Source organism: Candoia aspera, chromosome 2 (assembly GCF_035149785.1).
Source record: "Candoia aspera isolate rCanAsp1 chromosome 2, rCanAsp1.hap2, whole genome shotgun sequence".
Lineage (NCBI taxonomy): Eukaryota > Metazoa > Chordata > Lepidosauria > Squamata > Boidae > Candoia > Candoia aspera.
In genome coordinates, this window is record NC_086154.1 from 11,376,453 (window position 1) to 11,399,870 (window position 23,418).

Here is a 23,418-nt window from a genome sequence, read left to right on the forward strand (position 1 = left end):
TGTGAAATGGGAAGTATTTGCCAATTTAGAACCCCTAAAACAGAATAAACCATTAAAAGCACATTTTTTAAAAAAAGTAAAAGCCCTACACACACACACACTAAAACTGTTCCCCACACTCAACCCTTGCCCAGATGTTCAACAGGGTCAAAGGGAGTGGGTGGCTATAATAAATATAAATTAACAACAACAACATCACCTCTCTGTGTTTCAGCTATCAGCACCTAAATGTTAAATTCAGTCCTTGGTCTGAATTTACACCTGTAGCCAACATTTTTTCCCACAATTGCAAAGAGAAGCAGCTATAATGCTGAAATTACTTCTCCACACCCATTTTGAAGTAACTCCAGATGCTGGGATGCTTAAAAAAAAAAATCAAGTGTTCTATAATTGACATAACTAGTTCAGCCAGTAACACCATAATTAACAATTAGTTAGGTGCCACTTGAATTGGGCTTAACTCCTGATGACTGTTGATTTAAAAATGCAACTTTAGTGGATTAATATTATGGTGTGAAAAGGTCTTTTTAAGGTGGGCATGTTTGTATCCTTTCCAATGTGTGCCGGTGACTGAAGGTGATATATAAATATGCTGTATGGATTGCAGGTACAGAAACAGAGGTGATGGTTAAGTCCTGATTTAAATTTCCAAGGAAGTGGGTATTGAGTTAAAGTGGGAAAGACACAAACATTGATGATAAAATACATCACCATGTGGGAGCATTTGCAGCAAATTGTGGTGACATCAAAATGACATGCATGCAGTGACACCATCACGCAAAGGCTTCCATTATGTACTTCTGTCCAACACCTGGTGCAAGGACATGCGACATGCCATTTGCATGACAACAGCGTTACACACATTTCATCAGCTGCCTCCCGTCCTCGGATGCCCATGCTGCCACTACTCTGGTACTCCACCAAAGATGGGGTTTGATTATTCTGGATGAATTAATTTGGCATTTAAAAAATGTGATTTACATCACCTTAACGGTCTGAATGGCTCAAATATTCGCAATGAAGATGTGAGATTGGAAAAATTGCAGTACTAAATCAGTTCATTCTAACCCAGCTGCAACCAACCAATGCCTGTTGTTATATTTTTATCCCGCCTTTTTAATATATTTTGGTCAACTCAAGGCAGCAAACATACCTAGTATTTCTGCCTCCTATTTTCTCCATAACAACAACCCTATGAGGTAGGCTGGGCTGAGATAAAGTGACTGGCGATCCCTAAATTTGGTATTCAAAGATACGATGGCCCTATCTATCTATCTATCTATCTATCTATCTATCTATCTATCTATCTATCTATCTATCTATCTGGGTTCCATTGGGCTAATGCATATATTCTTTATCCATTTCAAACAATACTGTTCCAAAAAGGAAGGATATCTCACGTGTATATGTATATGTGGATCTGTGCTGTTGTGTGTGTGGGTGTCAGTCTTCCTTTGATTTTGCCAAAAGCTTTCACCTATGTCAATGTCTCCTCCACTAATCCTTTTAGATTTTTTTTTAAAAAGGATTCCCTTGAACCTTGCACTTTTAAAAAAGTGGCATTCCTTAGATCAGAATATGACATGCTCCACTTCTCTTTTTAATACATTTGCTCCACTTCAGTAGCGCCAACCCTACCAGGAAGGCTAAGAAGGGATCCCACCATTAGCCAGCAGGCCTCAGTGTCCACATGAATGGCTGCCCAAGGAAAGCTAATTCACACAGGTTTCCAAGGGGTGTTGAATCCAAACTGCACAGGATTCTGTGAAAGGTCTCCTGTGCAAGCACCGAGTCATGTCTGACCCTTTGGGGGAATGCTGCTTTCGCGACGTTTTCTTGGCAGACTATATTGGGGTGCTTTGCCATTGCCTTCCCCAGTCGTCACCTTCCCCAGCAAGCTGGGTGCTCATTTTACCGACCTTGGAAGGATGGAAGGCTGAGTCGGCCTGAGCTGGCTACCCAAGAATCCAGCTTCTGCTGGGATCGAACTTGGATCGTGGCCTCGTGTAGTAGAGTGGTAGGCAGTATTGCACAGGATTCTAGTAGCACGCAAAACTTTTTCCTATTAAGGTACACCCAGGTGCAATGCAGGGATAAGTTACAAAATTTCAGAGGTGGGAGTCAATCGCCTGAGCATGTTTAACACCCCTGATTGCAGGAGGGGTGCCTAGTGTTCCTGTCACCAACACAGCTGGATTTTTTGTGGACAGCCGTTCACTGAAGGAGGATTGCCCAAATCTAGCAAGCTCTGAGCCTTCTTTTAGCATAAGCAGGGGTCAATGTTGTTGTTGTTTATTCGTTTAGTCGCTTCCGACTCTTCGTGACTTCATGGACCAGCCCACGCCAGAGCTTCCTGTCGGTCGTCAACACCCCCAGCTCCCCCAGGGACGAGTCTGTCACCTCTAGGATATCATCCATCCACCTTGCCCTTGGTCGGCCCCTCTTCCTTTTGCCCTCCACTCTCCCCAGCATCAGCATCTTCTCCAGGCTGTCCTGTCTTCTCATTATGTGGCCAAAGTATTTCAGTTTTGTTCAGGGGTCAATAATGAGGAATTAATCTGCTCACAGAATCTCTACAGCAGCGGTCTCCAAAATGGGAAATATGCCCTGCAGGGGTGCATAAGATGATCCACTGGGGTACAGGAAGAAATATTAGAATGTCTACGTATATTTATTTTTTTATCTCCCCCAAAAGAAAGACATTAAGCTATGCTAATACTTAATATACAGAAGATACAAACTATACGCACGCAATCCTCGTTACCTGTGCATTCTGTTTCCCTGAATTCACTTATACAGTTCTATAAAAGTATAACCCATTTTTCTTCAAACGTGGTCTCAAAATGGCTATACATGGCCATGTGCAGTAGGGGAAAAAGCCAGGGAGCCTTACACCAACACAAGCTACACTAAGGGAAACTGTGTAATTGTTTTTGTGGTGTTTGTCGTGTCAAAGTGTCTCCACGTCATTCTGATAATATGGCGTGTCATCTCACCAGGAAGAATGCTTCAATAACTGCAATTGCTGCTTCCGTGGGGGGTTTCAAAAACGTAACCCCTGCGGATAACAAGGGTTGAGTGCATTTGGGGATGTATATTCTATAAAATACATGGCGTTTTGATTGAATATGTGCCATCCTGTCAGTGTTGCCTCTTAGCAGCCACAGAAATAGATTTCCTCTGGGAGGATCGGACCCCAGCTTGGTCCTTCGTATCTCCCAACATTGCCCCCCATCACGGCTGCAATCAAGTCCATCCGCTTTGCTGGTCCTTCTCTTCTTCCCTTTCCTTCCAGCTTTCCAACACGTCCCCAACAGGAGAATTACACAATATATTACTACTGTATTTGTATATAATAAAATAAATATACTTACACTGGGAGTGCACGAACAAAAAGGTTTACTGCTCTAAAGGTGCGTGGTCCAAGGCGTTTGGCTTGGCAACCACCGATTTAGAGAGCAAAAGTCAAGAGCAAATCCCTTAGAATAAGCAGCCCCCGCCCCGTCCTGTCCCCAGGTATTCTTACCTGTTCGTACTTCTCCAGCTCTGAGTGGTAGATCTGGCGGATCTGCGAAAGCTTGTTGCGGTAATCCGAGTGCTCAATGGAGTTGTCGGGGGACACCCCTCCTGCTGCCGCCGCAGCTGCCGCCGCCGCCGCTGAGCCACCCCCTTTTTCGGGCCCGGCCACCCCCTCGGCCAAGAGCATGTTATCCAGGCGCATCAGCTGCGGGTCCACTGGCTCTTCCTCTTGCGAACTCCGGATGCTCAGCCCTGCACGCCGGGAGAGGAAGGGGTTAACGGGCTGCCCATGCAAACGTACACGGAGGTGCAGGCCCTTATGTGCAGGCACACACAGGGGCACAAGTGTGCACACACACTCCCCGGCACTCCGTTTTGGTGGGCTCCCCCTCCCTCCTCCCCCTCCCCTCCGGGTGCCTCTTTGTCGCTTGGCAAGAGACTGGGTCACGGTGAGGTCGTTGCTATGGAAGCGGCAGGCCCGGAAAAGGGGTAGCAGATTTTGGCAGGAGCCAGCCTGCAAGGGGCGTGTGCATGTGTGCGCATGCAATGGTGGCCGTAAGCAAAGGGGGCAGAGAGCGGGGAGGGGCAGAAGCAGAGACCCAAGAGAAGCAAGAGTTTGGCCCTACTGCCCAAAAAGCTGGGGGGGGGAGCATTGGACTCCATCCTCCATATTTGCAACCCTGGGGCTGCCTTTGCTTTTAATAGCAGCACAGGGGCCTCTCTGCACCCCACTCCAAGGGGGAGCGCCCCCAAAGTTGGCTAGCAGCCAGAAGAGGGGAAACAACTTATGAAGCTATTTTTTAACAAGCTTCCCCCCCCACATAAAAAACCCACACTCCCCCGCCACTTAGGAATCATCTGGCAAGGCCGTGGGTGCAACCTGATCTCCTCCCGCTCGTTCCTCCATTAGGAAACACCCTGCGTGGAAGCTGCCCGACCTGAGCCGGTGCAGCCCCACAACTGGCAGGGCAACTTGCTGGAGATGGGTGGGGGGGGGGGAACAAACGCATTAGATTTGTAACCAAACAAGGTGGCACCACCAGGGAGGGGCTGCGGGAGCAAATCTGTGCAACTCACTTGACCAGTTCTGGAATGGCTCCCCAAACAGCGAAGGAGCCTCCTCCCCCTCTGCTCACATTGTGAGAGTTGGGTTAGCCTATGGTGCAAAAAAGTAAGGAGCCTGGGAGTCCCTTTTCCAATGCAGGCAGCTCACGAGAGCGCTTGCCTTTTAATAAAATTGGGAGCAACCAGGCTCCCAATTTCTCGCTCTGCCTAAGTCTCTTGCAATCGGCAGAAGCTGTGGGAAAAAGTCCTTTCCCACTGGGTGGTAGGTATGTTGGTGCCTCAAGCCAGAAATTCAACCGGCGCAGCCTTTCTCTTTACAGCAGGATTTCCCCAAAGTGGTCAGTATTGACCCCCAAGGGTTGATGGGACTCTCCAAGGGATTGTTGCTGTTGTTGCTGTTACCTGTAGCACTATTCAAGCAGTATTTATTAATTAAGTGTTTGGGGATCGATGAACAATCTGAAACTTCATGAAGGGATCAATGAGCTGAAGAGTTGGGGGGCCCTGCTTTACATGCTAATTAACAGGGGTCACAATTTGTGCTGAAATTATTAGGGAGGGGGCATGAGTGAAACTGTCCCCAGTCCTGGTAAGGGTCATTATTTTAAGTCCCTTCCTCTGACTGTTTTCCCGGGTGCACTGGGGAGAAAGGGGGCTGATGGAGGTGGGCTTTTTGCTCCACTAAGTGCACAGAGGGTGGGAAATAGCTGGAGGGAATTTAAAACTCCCCCTGTCCAAATCTGAAATCCCAATCTTGATTATAATCTCCCCACGATTAGTCCCAGGCCTACAGGAAAAGGAGAGGTTCCTCGAGAGGTAATAAATAAAAATTCTACTTTGACCCACTTATCCCATTGCATTCTCTTCAAATAATCTTGGGGGGAAAAGTAGGATGAGATTAGAATGTCTTCCACAATGGATCTTGAATTGTATGTGTCTTGGGGAGGGAAAAAGAAATAAAATGAAAAAAAGATTGTGTGCATGTGATTACTTTGTTTAATGGATGCATCTTGCAGGATTCAAGTTTAATTCCCAAAGAATTCAACTGTGATCTACTGTTTCTCCTGAAAGAACAGAGAAAGAATAGAAACACAATAGGCATTAAATACTATCTTATCAAAGTTGGTTTCCCGGTATGTGTGTTGTTTTATTTTTCAGCCAGGAAACCTATGCCAAGACCATTTCTCCTCTTCTGCTTTAGGTTTAACTTTTAAGTAATGTAATCTCTTTAGAAATGGCAAATACAACAGTGAGAAAATGATAGCAATTTCTGATCTACTGTTTTTTTTTCCTTGAGAATTTCTTATTTTAATGTATCTAAAGTAGTCCTCACTTAACAACCATTTGTTTGGACGGTTTGGACTTACAATGGTGTTGGGGAAGAAAACAACTTACGACCGGTTCTCACACTTATGACCATTGCAGCGTCCCTGCAGTCACGTGACCCAATTTGGGCACTTGGCAACTGGTTTGCCTTTATGACCATTGCAACGTCCTGTAGTCAAGTGATTGTCATTTTTAACCTTCCTGGCCAGTTTCTGGCAAGCAAAATCAATGGGGAAATGTGATTTGGTTAACAACCACATGGTTCACTTAATGCCCACAGTGATTTGCTTAACAACCGCCACAAAAAAGGTCATAAAATCAGGTCAGATTTGCTTAATGACCACTTCGCTTAGCAACTGAAATTCTGGTCCCAATTGTGGTTGTTAAACAAGGACTGCTTGTATAGGTTCTAGCTGGTGGATAGAATAAAACCAACATATGGTTTGGTGTGGATCTGAAATTTCTCAAAGCAACTATTTTCATTGTTAAAAATGAAATATGAAGATGAATTAAAACATTTCACATCTATCTTATACACTGCAATAAATGTGCTGCTGCTAATAGTTATTAAAACCATATTTTCAGCTGCTGTTTCGTGTGCAAAATATAAATTTAAATTAGTTGCAATGCTGCTTCACCGTAACGACTCTCTGAATAAACTGCCTTTTGAGACTCTCTGTGAGAGAATCCAAATCAGCAGCACAAAACAGAATCTCCCAATTTTTTTTTTAGGATGGAAAGGGATTAGTTATTTCAAAGTGGTTTAAATTTGCATCAGACCTAATGTCTGCAGTTTAGCATCCTGAACGGTAACATACAATATTTGCGAGGAATAAGTCAAGGAAGTGATTAAACACTGTAGAAATATTATCCAGGAAGGTTATGTGGTCCAAATTTATTTATTTATTTCTATCCTGCCTTTATTATTTTTATAAATAACTGAAGGCGGTGAACATACCTAAAAACTCCTTCCTCCTCCTGTTTTCCCCACAACAGCAACCCTGTGAGGTGAGCTGGGCTGAGAGGGAGTGACCGGCCCAAAGTCACCCAGCCGGCTTTCATGCCTAAGTCGGGACTAGAGCTCTCAGTCTCCTGGTTTCTAGCCCATTGCCTTAACCACTAGACTTAACTGGCTTTTCATAAAAATGGAAACAATATCAAGACTTGAACCAAACTCTTCAACTAAACAAGCCAGTTTTGCTGGCTGGTGATACTGAGCATTTTGAATTCCACTCAAGTTGGATGACTCTTTAACTACAGTAGCACTCCATCACTTGTACTCCATGTGCATTCCTAGATCAGTGTTTGTCAATCTTGGCAGCTTGAAGATGTGTGGACTTCAACTCCCAGAATTCCCCATCCAGCATTCTGGGGGTTGAAGTCCACACATCTTCAAACTGCCACGGTTGAGAAACACTGCCCTAGATGATGGAAAAGATCTGGAAAGAAGTCTCAAAACAGCACCCTCCACTGATCCTGAGTGCACAATAACTATAATCAATAATAGTGAATGATATCCTACAAATTCATAGTATCAACTTCCATTTTATTTATTTATTTAATCTGTCCCTGCCCATCTCCTCCCATTTTCGCCATTCTTGCTCTTTATTTTAACTTGAAGGATACAGGTAGACCTCTCTTAACAACTGCCCTGTTTAGTGACTGTTCAAAGTTACAACGGTGCTGAAAAAGTAATGTTACGACCAATCCTCACATTTACAACTGCCACAGGGTCCCCACAGTTATGTGATTGATGTTTGCGTGCTTCACAACCAGCTTCCAACAAGCAGAGCCAACAAAGAAGCCAGCATTAAAAGCAGAAGTCATAGTCACATGTCTTGCTTAATGACCGTGGGTGATTCATTTAATGAGCTGGTCCTAATTGCGGTCACTAAGCGAGGACTACCTGTAATAGATTTTCATGTCAGTTATTGTATCTTTCCTCCCTTCTGTTTTTTTAAATTATCATTTCTTCATATAAGGCCAATATTACATTCCCGTCTTGCACATGGGAGGAAAAGATGATAGGTGGTGTCTTACTTAAAGCTACTTCATGGATCCTGGTTAGTACAAGATCTGAACAGCAAACCTCTTTGTTGTGTTACATTGCAAGTGTGGGCTTGTGTTATAGAGCTCTTGTACAGCCAACCAAGCAAATAAAAAGTTGTTTAAAGGTTGTAATAGAGCTATTCCACATTTGCATTAGTCTTTTTATATGCACGCGCACACACACACATTTATACATAAAGGGCTAAAGAAGCTGGATTTTCAAATTTAGCCATACAGATGTTTCCACTTAAGATCAGCACAGCCAAATGCAATTCACGGCACAGTACTTTGACTTTGTCAAGTTCAATACATCTAGTATTTCTGATTTTCACTGGATTGCACACCTGGGATTTATTAAAACCCAGTCATTGAATGCCTCTTGTGTCCTTTCATAAAAGCTAACTAAACTGAACGTCAAACTAAAAGAAAACTCCTGCAGGTCCCTTTAGAAATTCTCAAAATAAAAGTATACACATTAGTGGGCCTTTTTTTATACAGGAAAGGCACTCAGCACATAACTGGGAATTGTTTCAAGTACTTAAAGTCATTTTGGGAGATGCAGATTTGGGGTCTGCCAATAAACATGGCTTAATCCCAATAAATTTAAGAGGCTGACTCTACAGCTTTCCCATGAACTAAGCTTTTAGTTGTTTAATCAAATGTCATCCAAGGTTGGATCCAGAGAAGCGTAAGAGGCAGAATTGTTTATATTAACATTGTTCCACAAACAGCTGGACAAAAGCTAGTGGAAAACATTCCTATTTTTTTGCGTAAACACTAAACCAGCATTCCTCAGTAGATGGCTTATTGTTCAGAAGAAACTATGTTGGTTCACAACGCCAGGTCAATCCCACGTCTTCTAAGTGGGGAAGCCAAAAGCCCTGATTCTGACATAATTAAGCTTTTCCACCCTGGGAAATGCCTGATTAATTAGCCTGCTCCTGTTCTGCAATAATATACAAGGCCTTGTGAAAAAGAGTGTGCAACATGGTATACGTTTGCAGACCTTGTGCAAGAGATGATGCAAATTGCCTTGTGCAAATCAAAGCACACCTCTGCATCACAATTCTTACTTTGGGCAAGAATGCTGAGTGCACAGGGAACCAACATTTCTGCTCACAGAATGGCACATTTCTTACTTTGAGTGGTTTTAAAATTATATTTATTAGTCTTTAGAAATCGTTTCAGAAAAGTATTTGGTCCAGCAACAGAAGGGCATCTTATATAAAACAAGATGTGAAGGGTTGAGCAGGCAAATGGATTTTGATCTCGGGTAGCAAAACAGCTACTACTGGCCTATTTCACAACTTAAAATTATGGACATGGTATTCCTGCCAGTGAAGTGAGTGATTTAAGATGTTATTATAATAGATACGCATTTCACAGTCACACCATGACTTTCCAGTTCCATCTCCAACTCAAAGGATCAGATAATAAATGGTAATGATAAATTTCTCCCCATGTGCCTGCATTCTGGTCTAGATCAAAATGAATATTCTTGGTGGGGGGGACTGCATTTAATCTTGTGTGATGTGCTGGGAGCCTCATCCAAGAAAAGAAAATAGGTGCAGCCCCAGAGAAAGAAAAAAGGGGGGTGGTATATAACCTATTTAATAAACTGAATATTTGAATAAATAAAACAAATTTTGTGCACTGTGAAGTGGCCAGCTGGGTACACCCTTAAACATCCCAAAGAACCACGAACAAATTGGCAGACTGCGTTTTTGTCACAATTGCTCAATAGGTTTTTCTTCTAAAACTATTCCAAAGCAAATATATTTAAAAAATAAATCTTTAAAGGGAGCGTTTCGGAAGAAAAAGGTGCAATTTAAAAGGTACGCAGATCGGTGTCAAAACAGTCCTAGAGTTCAACTTCACCTAAAGTTCATCCGTGCATTTTAAATCTTCCATTATTTTTCATTTGTCATTTTTTTAGAATTCTAGCCTTCATGTGTTCAGGCATTAAAGGATGTTTCCTAGTGGGTTACCATCAAGCAAAATAGTTTTGTTTAACTGGCGCAGGTTGCTGAGTCACCCAGCCACTTGCATTGAAGCCTAAAGACAGATTAATTATGAAGTAAGCCAAAAGCAGTTTGAGCAACAACAACCCCCTTGCTCCACCCTCCTGCTGAAGTTGTTTTTCAACTTTTTCTAAAACACGGGTCTCTGTGGATTTGTCAAACGCGCGTTCAGGGAGGAAAATTCAAGCCTGCAACAGAAATGCAGACCATCCACCTCGTGCAAGAGAAAGGTGGAAAAACACATGACAGAAGAGTGAAACGCTGTGCTTGAGCTCCAGAAAAGCACATCTATCAAGTCCATTGCCAAGTTGGGAAGAAGCCAAGCTCATCCCGTAGGAGAAGGGAAAAATCTCTGGGGTAAATGTTGTTTGCGATGCTGCTACTATTAAGTATATCTCAATAATAATGCTATACTGAATACTAGAAATGCCACTTTGCAATACACCCACCATTGTTTTATCTACTTCCGTTAAGAGCTTTTTGAAAACCCAAAACTTGTTTAAGATACTTCCAAACAAGAGAATACTAAGCAGAATGCCATTAAGGTTTTAGAGACCCGTATGTCTGTGGCTCAAAGGTCCACAATCCAAAGACAGTGCTGCTTCTTGAAGCAATACAAAACCACTTTTACCAGAAATAAAAGTGGGATGAGCGCTTCAACTACGAAAAAGGATCCCATGAGTCTTCAGATTTCTGAAAAATGCTTTCATTTCCACCACTGGCTACCCTGAGCCTTTGGTAGTGTCTCTGAAAACCCATCCTCATCTGCCACTGAAATTCAGAACCGCACAGACTACTGCATCTTCTCTTGGCGATGAAGCAAGTTACAGAGAGAAATTATACAAAGCAACACAAGACACTGCCTTATCCTGAGTCAGACCACTGGTCAACCAAGTCTGGTATCTCCACCTTGAAGGACCAGAGGTTGGGAATAGAGAAGGGCATACTGTTGAGATCCTGGAGAGAGGCTACCAGTCAGTGTTGACCAACTTTTCGCAACTTGGCCAGATCTGTGAACGTCATGTCTTCTCTATTGTGGCACATGTGCTCTGGAACACCATTCCCCCCAAGATTTGTATGGTTCCCACCCTGGCCCTGTTATAAACGAGTCCTTAATACCTGGCTCTATCCCCAAACTCTGAGCCAGAGTGGAGGAGGGAGCCCTGGTGTGATGTTTCGGTCTTCTGAATGGTCTTTTTCCTAGACCTTCTCTTTTTGATGATGTGATTCCTTGTTTTGTATTATTTTTGGTTTTTACTGTTATATTTGGTAATCCATCCAGAACTGTAAGGGGCTGAGGCGGCCTCTACGTCCCATAAATAAGTAAATAAATAAATTCCCAGAATTCTCGCAATGGCCGTAACAGCTGGGGGATTCTGGAAGCTGAAGTTCACACATCTGGAAGTGGCAATGTTGAAACACTGAAGCAGTGTTTCCAGAGTCCCAACAATAGCAGTCTGAATGTGATGGGGTTGCCTTCCCTTGGCAATCTCCCTTGTTTCTCTGGTGAAAATGGAGCAAGGACATACCCCCTTCGCCAGCCGGCTCGCTTGTCCACGGGCAATGCTAGATTGCCTTTGGCTACCAGGCTTCAGCAAAGGATCGTTACCTTGTTGTGGTGCTGGAGCTTGAGCACCTCAATGATGCCATGAGCTAAACGGTGAAGGGCCACCCAAGACGGGAAGGTCATGACAGAGAGGTCAGACTAAATGCGATCCCTGGGGAAGGTAATGGCAACCCACCCCAGTATTCTTGCCATAAAAACTAAATGGATCAGTACAGGAAAATTCTGAGAGTGCCTTGGACTGCAAGAAGATCAAACCAGTCCATCCTCCAGGAAATTAAGCCAGACTGCTCACTGGAGGGAACGATATTAAAGGCAAAACTGAAATACTTTGGCCACATAATGAGAAGACAGGACACCCTGGAGAAGATGCTGACGCTAGGGAGAGTGGAGGGCAAAAGGAAGAGGGGCCGCCCAAGGGCAAGGTGGATGGATGATATTCTAGAGGTGACGGACTCGTCCCTGGGGGAGCTGGGGGTGTTGACGACTGACAGGAAGCTCTGGCGTGGGCTGGTCCATGAAGTCACGAAGAGTCGGAAGCGACTAAACGAATAAACAACAACAACAACAACCAGGCTACTCCTTCAAAGCAAGGCAACAATACAGACAATGTGGGGTAATAACTCAGAAAGTGCCCAGACGTCGGGGAAGAACATCCATGTGTTGCAAACACATCCATGTGTTTTCCCTCTTTGTCTTGAGGAATCAAATCCAGTGTGGTTATGCAAAATTACCAGCATTTTTTCCCACTTCTCCTTGGCAGAAGGATGATTTTTGCCAGGGAGGCTTAGCACAAGAGTACACTTCATCCCATGGGTATGGCAAGGGTGGGGCCAAGCTGTAGACTGCCCAGAGGGCACCCAAAAGGGCAGGGCAAAAATTCAAACTAATAAATAAAAGTATGCGCAATTAAAGTCGTAAACAAAGCGGGGAGGAAATAATACGCATCCTGACTTGGCACGTACTCCCAACAAACCCAGAAATACAGTTGATTTGTGCGCTTGAGATAATCATTTTAATTTGCATGCCGCTACTTGACTTCACGGTAGCCTACAGCAAAACAGAATTGGACCAACTTCCACAACAACTTCGCGATCGTAAAATATATAAAAGACAAGCAGCCGATCAGGACAATGTAATGCCACAGCAGCAGGCCCAAGAGCAAAAAAGACACAATTTACAGATGAGTTTTTACTGGCCTTTCAGGGGCCAAACCACATGAGATGCCATTGCTGGAAGGAACCATCATCTCTAGTCCAGGCGCAGAAGTTGATCTGCATCAGGACTTTAACAGAGAGCCAGGATGATTTTAACCCTTTTCTTCCTGCTGTGCTCATGGCTCATGGCTGGCTGGGGAACTCTGGGAGTTGAAGTCCCCACATCTTCAAGTTGCCAAGGTTGAGAAACCCTGTTCTACCCCATTTGCCTTGGAAGAAAAATGCTCATCTATGCCAGTGAAGGTTCCCCACAAAGCAAACTGGCTGAGGTGGAGCTGGATCAGAACCACCACAGGAGACAAAGCCACCTTCTTCTCCATTTTAGAGCCCCAATCCAGATTGGGACGCGGAAGTGAGAGAAGAGTGCCTGCTAGTTACGTTTAAAATCCATCAACAGAATTGTTAATGGATACATGGCATCTAAATTAGCCCTAAAAATAAAAGGTGAGTGAAGGGCCCAGGTGAGGAATCACCAAGTAAGAAAACTAAGCTATTATTTACAGGTGAGATTCTCAATTACCTTCAATACTTAATTTCCAAGAAAGAGCATTCCTTATATGGGCTCTCAAATGTCCAAGTGTCTCTAGAAATGTAAAAGTTAAGAGATGGACCTTGATTTTGCCGAGGAACCAGTGAAACTCTTAGATAGATAGATAGATAGATAGATAGATAGATAGATAGATAGATAGATAGATAGGACATTGTTTCTGCCCTTGATGGCCTTTGATAATGATCAAACTAAACACATTCCAGATCACAGAAGAGCCTGGACATTTTCAAGGTTTTCCCACAGCCAACACATTATTAAGAAATACGGTATCATGAAGGAACCAAGCTATGCAGTAAGGAAGCAAGAGCGGTGGCTGGAAACCAGATTGAAATTAATCTAAAAAACCCAACTAGTTTTAGAACAGGTTGGTGTTCCCAGCCAGAGCCTACCCAGTTCAGAAAGCAGAAATCAGCCAGTTGTAAATTCAAATCTACCTACCTACCTACCTACCTACCTATCTAATTTGTCCCCGCCCATCTCCACCCATCCGGGGACTCTGGGTGGTTTACAGTAATCAATTAAAACAACAATCATAAAATCCACAATATAAAATTACAATAATAAACAATATCAATAAGGATAAAAATAAAGAAGTCCAAGTGGCAAAAGAATCCAAAGCAGTCCAAGTGCAGGAGGAGTGGGAGGAATACATCTAGAACAGCTCTACCACCCCAGGTTTAATGGAACAAGGCATCAACGCTCAGCTGGACCAGGACTTTTTAGTTCTTTCAGAGCATGTGGGAACACAGACCTAGTACCAGTCCCCAACTCTTTAAAGCAGCTACATCTTTTCTCAGGACTGCACAACTGCCTTCTGCAAAAGTGCACAATCCCAGGAAAAAGTCTATTTGGGGTTAGGAACTGCAAACAAATGCTATCTTTGCATCACATACTCTCAGAGCATCTTTCGTTTATGATCTGAAGTGCTACACAGCCCTATATTTTAACCTTACGTTGTCTGAAAAAGCCATCTTTTTCTTCCGCCCCTGATCTTCCAGACATACTGCTATCTTTCAGATGTTCTGAATGTTAGCCTATCTTTGCCCCTGAATGTTATCAGAGCATCGTACAGGTCCTACTGAGTCTAAGTGAACAAATAATACCATCATCTGGTGCTTGTTTTATTTATTTCATAAACAAAGTCATCCAATACGTAAAGTGCCAGTGTGAAAAATTGTTCCCTTCGATTTAGTGATTGGTGAACCACCTTTATTTGTATTAAGTACAATCAAATGGTTCCTGTAATCATTGATCTCACATCTCATTGTACAGCTTTTGGGCTGTTTCTCCATAGCGATCTGCTTCAACTCAGTAACATTTTAGTTTTCTAGCATGAATTGTTTGTTTTTGGTCCCACCAGACTTATAAGGATTTTGACTTGGCCATCCCAAAGCACCAAATAATGTTCTTCTTCTGGACTTGCTTGTATGCTAGGGATCATCATCTTCAACTGACCCACTTGCACTTCCACTTCATCACGTACTTCAGAAGTTCTCCCGTGGAATTCTCTGAGACGAGGTAGAATTCATGCTTTCTTCAACTATGGCAAATCTTCCAGGTCGTGAGGCAGGAAAACATCCACAAATCATGACAATACTACCTCCTTGCTTGCCAGATGGCATTAAGTTTTTATTGTGGTTTGATTTCTGCCAGGCAGAACTCATCTGTCCATAGAACTTTCCTCCAGGAGTCTAGAAAATCATCCAGGTGTTTCTTTGGCAAACCAGAGACAAGCATCAATATTTATTGATTCAAATTTCTGTTCTCCTCAGTGAGCATGGCCTTCGCTTGGCTACTGCCTCATTAATTCCATTTTTACCCAATGTTTTTTCTGATGGCAAAGTCATGAGGTCTAACTGATTCAAGGTATAAGAAACTGGCAGATCCCTGGATGTTGTTCTGGATTTCTCTATGATTCCCCAGATGATTGTATGTTGCACTTGTAGAGTGATTTTAATAGACCCTTCTTGGGAAAGGCAAAATATACATGTAGATGATGATGATGATGATGATGATGATGATGCAGGGGCTTGGATGCCCCAAAGATCAATAAAAAAGAGTATTTCCAGTCTTGCAAGGGTTAGGCAGCTGCCTCACAAAATTCACATGAGACTAGCCATTTTTAGAATTGGTTCATTTGAAGTTTAAAGGGAAGGTTAGTCGGAGTTTTTTTTTAAGAAGAACTTGATTAAAGTTTCAAAGAAAAGTTAAAATACAAAATACAGAAAAGTTAGAATAAGAATTGTTTGAACTGGGGATAGGATGACTTTTTCACACTGGAACAATGCATGTGGAAAGATCTGGTTTATGAAAATTATTGAAGACAAGGGCTACACTTTAGTGCTATTAGTTCAGATTCCCTTTATATATCAGAGCTTAATTTTGCAAAAGTTCAGAAAACCCAAAAGGAGGTGAACACGTGTTCCCAAAACTTTTATAAACCTTAGCTTTTTTACTTGTTGCAAACTTCGGTCTAAACTAAACAGCTTGAAATCAGAGACACACAGAGCCTGTGGTTTCCCAAAGCCCTAAGTATAGTGTTAAATTTAAATGTGTAAAAAAACTGAAAGTGAAAAGAATAAAATATATGGGGAGTAATGGCATTAAATTGGACACTTCCACATAATCACTAGGAGTTAAGCTTGATTCAAGGAAGACACAACTTTTAAAATTAAGATATATTTGATCTAGAGTGCTATTCATTTAGATTTGTCCTAATCCCACCCATTTTGGAGAAATATACGCCTGCCCTGGAAACAGTTGGCACCCTTATTCTAAATTTTGTATAAAGTAATCATCTCTAGCTTAGCACTGCCCGGGATTAGTGTTTCTCAAACTCGGCAACTTTAAGAGGTGCTGGCTGGGGAATTCTGGGAGTTGAAGTCCACACATCTCAAAGTTGCCAAGTTTGAGAAACAGTGGTCCAGATGATCTGGTCAGTATCCCCAGAATTCTCAGGCAGACCTATCTGCAGGGGGGGGGGGTTGGGGGGGTGCCTTCAAATCAGTCTTAACTCCTAGTGCCTACAAGTACAAGTCCCTGCAGTTTTCTTGGCAACGTCTTCAAAAATGGTTTACCTTTGCCTCTTTCTTTCTAGGGCTGAGAAAGAGGGACTGGCCCAAAGTCACCCAGCTGCTTTTGTGCCTAAGGCAGGATTAGAATTTAGGAGTTGCCCAGCTTCTAGTTCAGTGCCTTTAACCCCTATACCAAACTGGCTTCTTGTCTAGAGGGTAGCATGTCTTTAAGTGGTATGAGCTGTACTAGCAATTCAAGGTCACCTCGGTATTTTTATACTGGATAAAAATACAACCAAAATACCACATGCCCAATTGTGATATATAAGCAGTTACAGACACAGGTAGGACGATATACAGACATAAACGTAAAGTTGTCGTTCTGCAGCCTAGACTGCATAGTCTTTCTTAATCAGAAACTTAAATCTCTAGGTTCCATATATGACTTCCATGTTGTTTCTATAGCTTCCATAAAACATAGTAATGACAACCACAACGCTTCCCACGGCATGTGAAAAAAGTAACTAACGAACAGCCCAAATCAGGATCATTTGGTGTTTCCGCTGCATCCAGTTTGGTGAACGCCCAGGAAAACGTCCATAAACTTAAAAAGCAAATGTCACGTTCATGTTTATTGGAAAGAAAGTAAGCCCGTTCACCTAAGCGGCACCTTTGAGTTAACTTCATAGGACTGATCTATTATTGCGATGTAAGTTATCAGCAGCTTTATCACATGCGTTAAAGGAGTATTCTAACTGAATAGAGCTCAATAAATTGTGCATTAAGAAAAAGTAGAAAGAGGATAAAACTGTGCAATATAAACTAAGAATCAATGGGATAAAAGAATGCACACAAGGAAATCAGATTTCTAAAGAAATCCCCCCTACTTTTCACCCTTTCAATAGAAATACCAGTAATATTTATAGTAATATTAATAATAATAATACAAACTTTTTCCAGTGGCGTCATATTTGGGCTGTAAGAATCTGGATGAGTTCCCAGTTTCTCTTGTCTGCCATCTAGTCAACATCTGGAATTCTGCAGCCCAGATATGGTACCCCTTACTCTTTCTAACCAAGTCTTGTTTGCAAGAAATCAACATAGCAAGCCCATAGTAGTGAATACAACCTTCAAAGAGGGAATGATCACTTACATGGAGCATTAACACTGAACTCTTTCAAACATTCTGACCCAGATCCCACTTAAACTCAAACTGCAGACCGGGATTCACTGTGACACACACACACACGTGTGTGTGTGTCTCTCTCTTCCACCTCCCCTTACAAAACAACTTCCAGAAATAGGAATGTCCCCCACCCACGCCCCCCAAAATCAAAACACTCAGCAGTGCAGCCCTGATGATACGAGTCCGCTAAGAATGAGGTGCGACTTGCTTACGGATCCTGACCCATCAGCTGAAGAACGATCGTGTACGCACATGTACGCAACACCATTCATAGACTATACACGGCATGACTCAGACCCGTTTTCCTATTCTGGCTGCCTCATTTCTATGAGAGGGCCAGATCTGAGTGGCTTGGATGGAACTTGCCATGACAACTTGGACAGACGATCTCTTTCCTTTCCCTAATCCCTGAGTCTGCCATCGCTCTTTCACTTTTCAATCTAAGGAAAGTGCAAATTCAAACAGCTGCAGAAGCTCCATTTCCTCCTCTCTCGTTTGCACACCCACCCACCCCATACCTATATCCTTAAGCAACTCAGAGCCTACTCTCCAAGCACCCAGTCGTGCAAATGTCCCAAATCAGGGTCAACGCTGACGTTCAAGTAGTGGAGATGGACATTTCCAGCCCACCGGGAAGAGAGAAAGGTTGGCGGTTCCAGCAGACAAAAGATCCAGGTGTTCTCAGAGGCCTCTCGTGGTCTTCCCAAGCAAGGCTGATGAACACAAAAAGACACAGGCGCCCCTTCCTGTCCAGCCCACCCCCCAAACAGGGTTTAAGGAAGAGAGCGGAGGAGGAAGACAGAGGGAGGAAGAAGCAAGAAAGAAAACCAGGCAGGCAGCAAAGAAATTCCAGACACGCCAGCGTCAAGATGGCGCAGAAACAGCAGGCCTCTGGAGGGAAAACACCCACTCTACTTTCTCTCTTGCACGCCCAAACTCTCTCAAACCTCAAATGCAACCTCTTTAAATTCCTGAGGGGAAAAAAAAAAGCTTTTTCCTAGCAGGTCGAAACACTGCTCTGTGGGTTCCTTAGAAAAGAAGCGATCAGGCCCCCCACCCCACCCCGCTCGAGACCCCGGACCCAAACAATACCTGTTTTTTCTTTGATTTCGCAGAGGACGGTGAAAAGCGCCGGCTTCATGCGGTGACAATTCAGCGTGTGCTTCCTGCAGTTGAAACAGTGGGAGAGAGAGCAGATAAAGCCGACGTTGCCGTTTTGTTCCTTTTTTGTTGTTGTTCTTGGAAAGAGGATACGATTTCAAGAAAATGTAGGAAGAATATACGTTGGTGTCCACAATCGCTCATAAGCCTCGCCCTGCTGGATTAGTCCGTTTCCACCTCTAGCAGAGCCCCCACCCCCGCAGCAATTCCCAATGTAATTCCAGCATCCGGATTCCCCCAGCAATAAAAATGTACATTTCCTTCCATTATGGAATGGTTTATCCAAATGACGGTGTGTGTAACACGGGCAGTTAAATGGGAAAACTTTTTCTCTCGTCAAGAACTTTTTGATAGCCTCAGAATAACGAACCGTATATGCAGCTATTGCGAGAACACCACGGATGAGCAGTAAAACCGAGATTGCGGCTTTGATGCTGCTTTTATCAGTTTTTCACCCGATTTAATCCAGCCGTAAAACACTTTCTGCTTTCTGACACAAAAGGGCTCTCACTGGAATAGGTTTCTCCATTTTGGATACACATTTCAGCCCACTTCTAAACGATAACCCAATTCACAAAATACTGCAGTCGTTTTTTTGCAAATTAAAACCGAGAAAAGACCTGAATCTTAGACAAGGCTGGATGCACATAAATACATCTTTAAGCAAGCCCGCAAATGGTTAATCTCTTACTGCCCCCAAAATGGAGTAATCACCCTTGAAATCATGAACCTTCCACACTAAAACACCAACTTTTGCAATCCAAACTAAAATCTAGACCAAGAACCTCTTTTCTGGTTAGAGCAGCGTTTCTCAACCTTAGCAACTTTAAGGTGCGTGGACTTCAACTCCCAGAATTCCCCAGCCAGTATGGCTGGCTGGGGAATTCTGGGAGTTGAAGTCCACGCACCTTAAAGTTGCTAAGGTTGAGGAAACACTGCTTTAGTGTCTTGCAAGCGTTACCATCTAGCAATTCAAGACAAAAACTCTTCATGTGCAGAGCCTGCTATTCAGCCTACTAGAAGTATATTCATTTAATAGACACACAGCCACACGTCTTAGTAAAATGCACCCTTGAGGAACTATCCAAATATACCCCGCTCCTCCTTTTTGGCTGCCACCTCACAAGGGTTAAGTAACACAGCCCGTGCACTGTCCCACCCACAGCAACAATCCTAATTGTAAAACACCTTCCACGAACTGAAACCCACCTTCTGAAACAAGCTACAGTACTGCACGGCTCCTGGCACACAGCTGAGCTTCAAAACACATCTCAGAAGCCAACCCACTGCAAAACAATGGCTCTTTAAAGACTGCCAGGAAATAAACTAGCTTTAAAGAAAACAGCAATCCAAGCACATCCAAAGTGAAGCATCCAGAAGTTGCAGCCTTAATACCAGGCCAGCATTCCTCCCCCTTGGGAGGAAGCAGCACGGGAGACTCCGGATCAGAATGAACACATGTAAAAAATTACTGTATACAATCATTGGTACCAAAGTGTAACAGAGAGGCTATAATTCTCCATCCGAAAGGGAGAACAGGATATAGGCATGAGATGATTTAGAAAGAAAATCTGGACAGTGAGTGAAAATTCAAAACCTGCTCTTGAAGAGAAGTGTGAGTGAATTGGAGGGGGGGGGTTGTTAATTTGGGGACTGAACCCCATAATTTTTCTCTAATCAGTTCTTAGATCGTAACTGCTAAGGATTCAATCCCTCTTTATTTCTCATGCTGCTTCAGACCGTATTAACACATCTCTATCTAATCCTATCTCACACTTCTCCAAGCCAACAGACCCTTTTGGGTCCCTGTTTTCTACTGCAAATCAGTTTGCCCAAGTAGATTGCAAAGCATCTCCTGACCAGTCCCTCCACAGCTACCCAGTTTTTTTTTTTTTAATCCTAAATGCCAGATCGAGCAGGCCCCACACAGTGCCCGCTTGCTTCTTAATCAGTCCTTTTATGCCTTCCTAGCACAAACCCCTCACCTCTTCCCAACAATGCACTCAAGAAATAAAAATCAAACTTGCTCCGCATCTCCAGGCCTCTGGCTATCCCAACGAGACTCCACCACAAAGTTCCCGGAAAGCGATTCCTTTCTTCGCGAAGCCCACCTTCCTTTCCCCTTTTCAAAGAACACCCCCTCCCCTTTCTACTTTCTGCCCCAAAGCCGAATTTGGATGCCAGGAGCTGCCAAGTCAAGGTTTTTCAGAGCACCCATGAAAGTTCCTGGGTCGGGAACCCCGTCCGCCCCCCTCGATTTCCAAGTCTCCATCAAGCGCTCCGTTCCGACCAGCCCCTCGTGGCAAAAAGCTCGCAGCGGCGGCGAGCGCCGGGGCAAAGCCCAGCAACTCCACCCCAGGGCCTTCTGTATTCCGGTTCCGACAACTCGGCGAGGCTTTGCCAAGAGTTTGCACCCCTCTACCGCACGCACACACGCAGGGAGCCCGTCCGGCCCAACTTTCCAGCCCCGCCGCCCCAGCCCAGGCCATCCAAGACCAGGGAAGGCGAACCAACTTTGCTTGCGCTTCGTCCAAGCTCTGGTCGGTTATGGTCATGATCTGCTGGAGGATGTCGCCGATGTCTTGCTTCCTCGGCTCGCCGTTATCCGAAGGGGGCTCGTGGAGAGAGTGGGGGGTCATCGCCTGGACCCCCTGGACGGGGGGGTGCCCCGCGAGCCCCACCGCCCCCCTCGCTTGGATCAGCCTGCCTGGATCCTCCATGCTCGGCGAAGCGACCCCGCGCGCGCGCGCGCGCCCCCAGCCGCGAGCGAGCCAGCCGGCCGGCCGGCCAGCGAGCAGGCGGGCGGGCGAGCCCCGGCGAGAGGAGGGCACTCCGGCTGCCGCCGCCCGCGACACAAGGGCGACGCTGGGAAGAAAGGCTGGGGCGCTAGTCCATCTTGGCGGAGCGTCCCCACAGCCCCTTCCTTGGAGACTTTGGGACTGGAAAATGGAGTCCCGCACAAGGGCTGGAGGAGGAGGAGGAGGAGGAGGGAGGGAGGGGGAGGAGGAGGAGGAGCTGGGAAGGGGGAGGGAAGAGAAGAGAAGGAAAAAGGAGGAGAGGCGGCCTCCCCGCTTTCGCCCCCTTTCTCCTCCTCCTCCTCCTCCTTCGGCGGCGGCGCCTCCTCCTCCTCCCCGACTCTCGGTGCGCCCAGGCCGAGAGGCCCAACTGCGCGCCGCTCCTTCCTCCGTTTGCTGCCCTCAGCTGGATTGGGAGGAGAAAAGCGCCGGGAGCCGAGGGGGAAGCCGCGCTCCCCGCGAGCCGAGCCCGAGCCGCTTCCTCCTGGCGGCGGACCAGCGCACGGACGGAAGGGCGGGGGAGCCGCGGGGCCATCTGCGCCCTGGTGGGGCGCGGCGGCCGGACGCCCCGGAGGCTGCTCGCCTCGCCCGCTGGGACGGGGATCCGGGCTGGGGTCTCTCGGGGTCGCCTGCCAGAGCCCGACGCTTGACACAGGCCGCCGCCGCCCCCCCGCAAGTGGAGTTGGCGAAGGAGTCGCTCTGCCCTGCCTTTGGCGGGGAGGGGCCGGTGCCGCGCCTCCGTGTTGCCCGAACGTTTTCCTTCACCCACCCGACCGTGGCTCGGTCCGCTTGACGCGCTCGCTGTGGTTTGTTTAACTGCGTTGCTAAATCAAAGCCACGCTTGGCTGTGTGTGTGTGTGTGCGTGTGCGCGCGTGCAAAATGGGGAGCCTGCGCGACGGGTGTACAGTATCAGTGTTTCTCAACCTTGGCGGCTTGAAGATGTGTGGACTTCAACGCCCAGAATTCCCCAACCAGCTGGCTGGGGAATTCTGGGCGTTGAAGTCCACACATCTTCAAGCCGCCAAGGTTGAGAAACACTGGTTTAGATAGATACTCTTCTCCCACAGTTTCACTTTTATTTATTTTTAAAGTGTTTTAACAGTTGTGACATTGTTTTCGTTGTTGGTTGTATGCCACCCAGAATCACGATCAGTGGGATGGGTGGCCATATAAATCCTTTAATAATAAATAAATAAATAAAACTAAGAAGTAGGCCGTGGTTTAACAACTACAGTCACTGGGCACAGAGATCTTTACGCCATGTATGTGCAAATCCAAATTAAAGACCTTGTGGCTGTATGGGATGTGCCAGCCCAGGGGCTATGCGGTTGTGCATTGCACTATACCGCAGTTAGCTTAATTGTGGTTTACTTGATACATTACAACTGAGTGGGTCCACATAGCACTAATGGTATAAATCATGGATCACATGCACTGGTTAAAACCACAAATTCCCACCTCCCCCATTTTTAGAAGGTGTCTTGTGTGAAGTCAGCCTCGCTGTGTTGCATTATAGGTAGCCCTCACTTAATGACCATTTGTTTAGTGACTGTTCAGACTTAAAACAGTGCTGAAAAACCAACTTAGAACTGGTGCTCAGACTTAGGACAGTCGCAGACTGGCTCAGAATTTCCCATCCCGGCAGTCATGTGATCGACCTTCCTGGCCAGCTTCTAGCAAGCAAAGTCAATGGGGGAATCGTGTGACTCACTTAACGACCATGTGGTTCGCTTAACAACCACAGTTATTTGCTTAATGACCACTGCATAAAGGTTGTAAAATTGGGTTGGATTCATTTAATGACCACTTCACTTAGCAACTGAAATGCCACTCTCAATTGTGGTTGTTAAGCAAGAACTACCTATACAGGCTTCAGGAGCCTATATTGTCTTCACTTAGCCATGAAGAATTGGTTTCTCCAACCCAGTTTTCTGGGGTCTCATGATTATG

The 23,418-nt window shown here is 45.0% G+C and overlaps 1 protein-coding gene across 2 annotated transcripts in view; it reads right to left on the reverse strand.

Moving 5' to 3' along the window:
• The window catches only part of PBX2 (PBX homeobox 2), a 33,986-nt gene extending 12,342 nt beyond the window's left edge, over window positions 1–21,644 (reverse strand). For both annotated transcript variants that reach the window (XM_063296298.1, XM_063296297.1), the window contains exons 1-3: window positions 21,187–21,644; window positions 18,604–18,677; window positions 3,527–3,771 (exon numbers count right to left, since the gene is read on the reverse strand). In XM_063296298.1, the coding sequence (XP_063152368.1) occupies window positions 3,527–3,771; window positions 18,604–18,677; window positions 21,187–21,392 (525 nt within the window). In that variant the 5' untranslated portion in view covers window positions 21,393–21,644. The remainder of the gene's footprint in view (window positions 1–3,526; window positions 3,772–18,603; window positions 18,678–21,186) is intronic.
• Window positions 21,645–23,418: the final 1,774 nt, after the last annotated feature.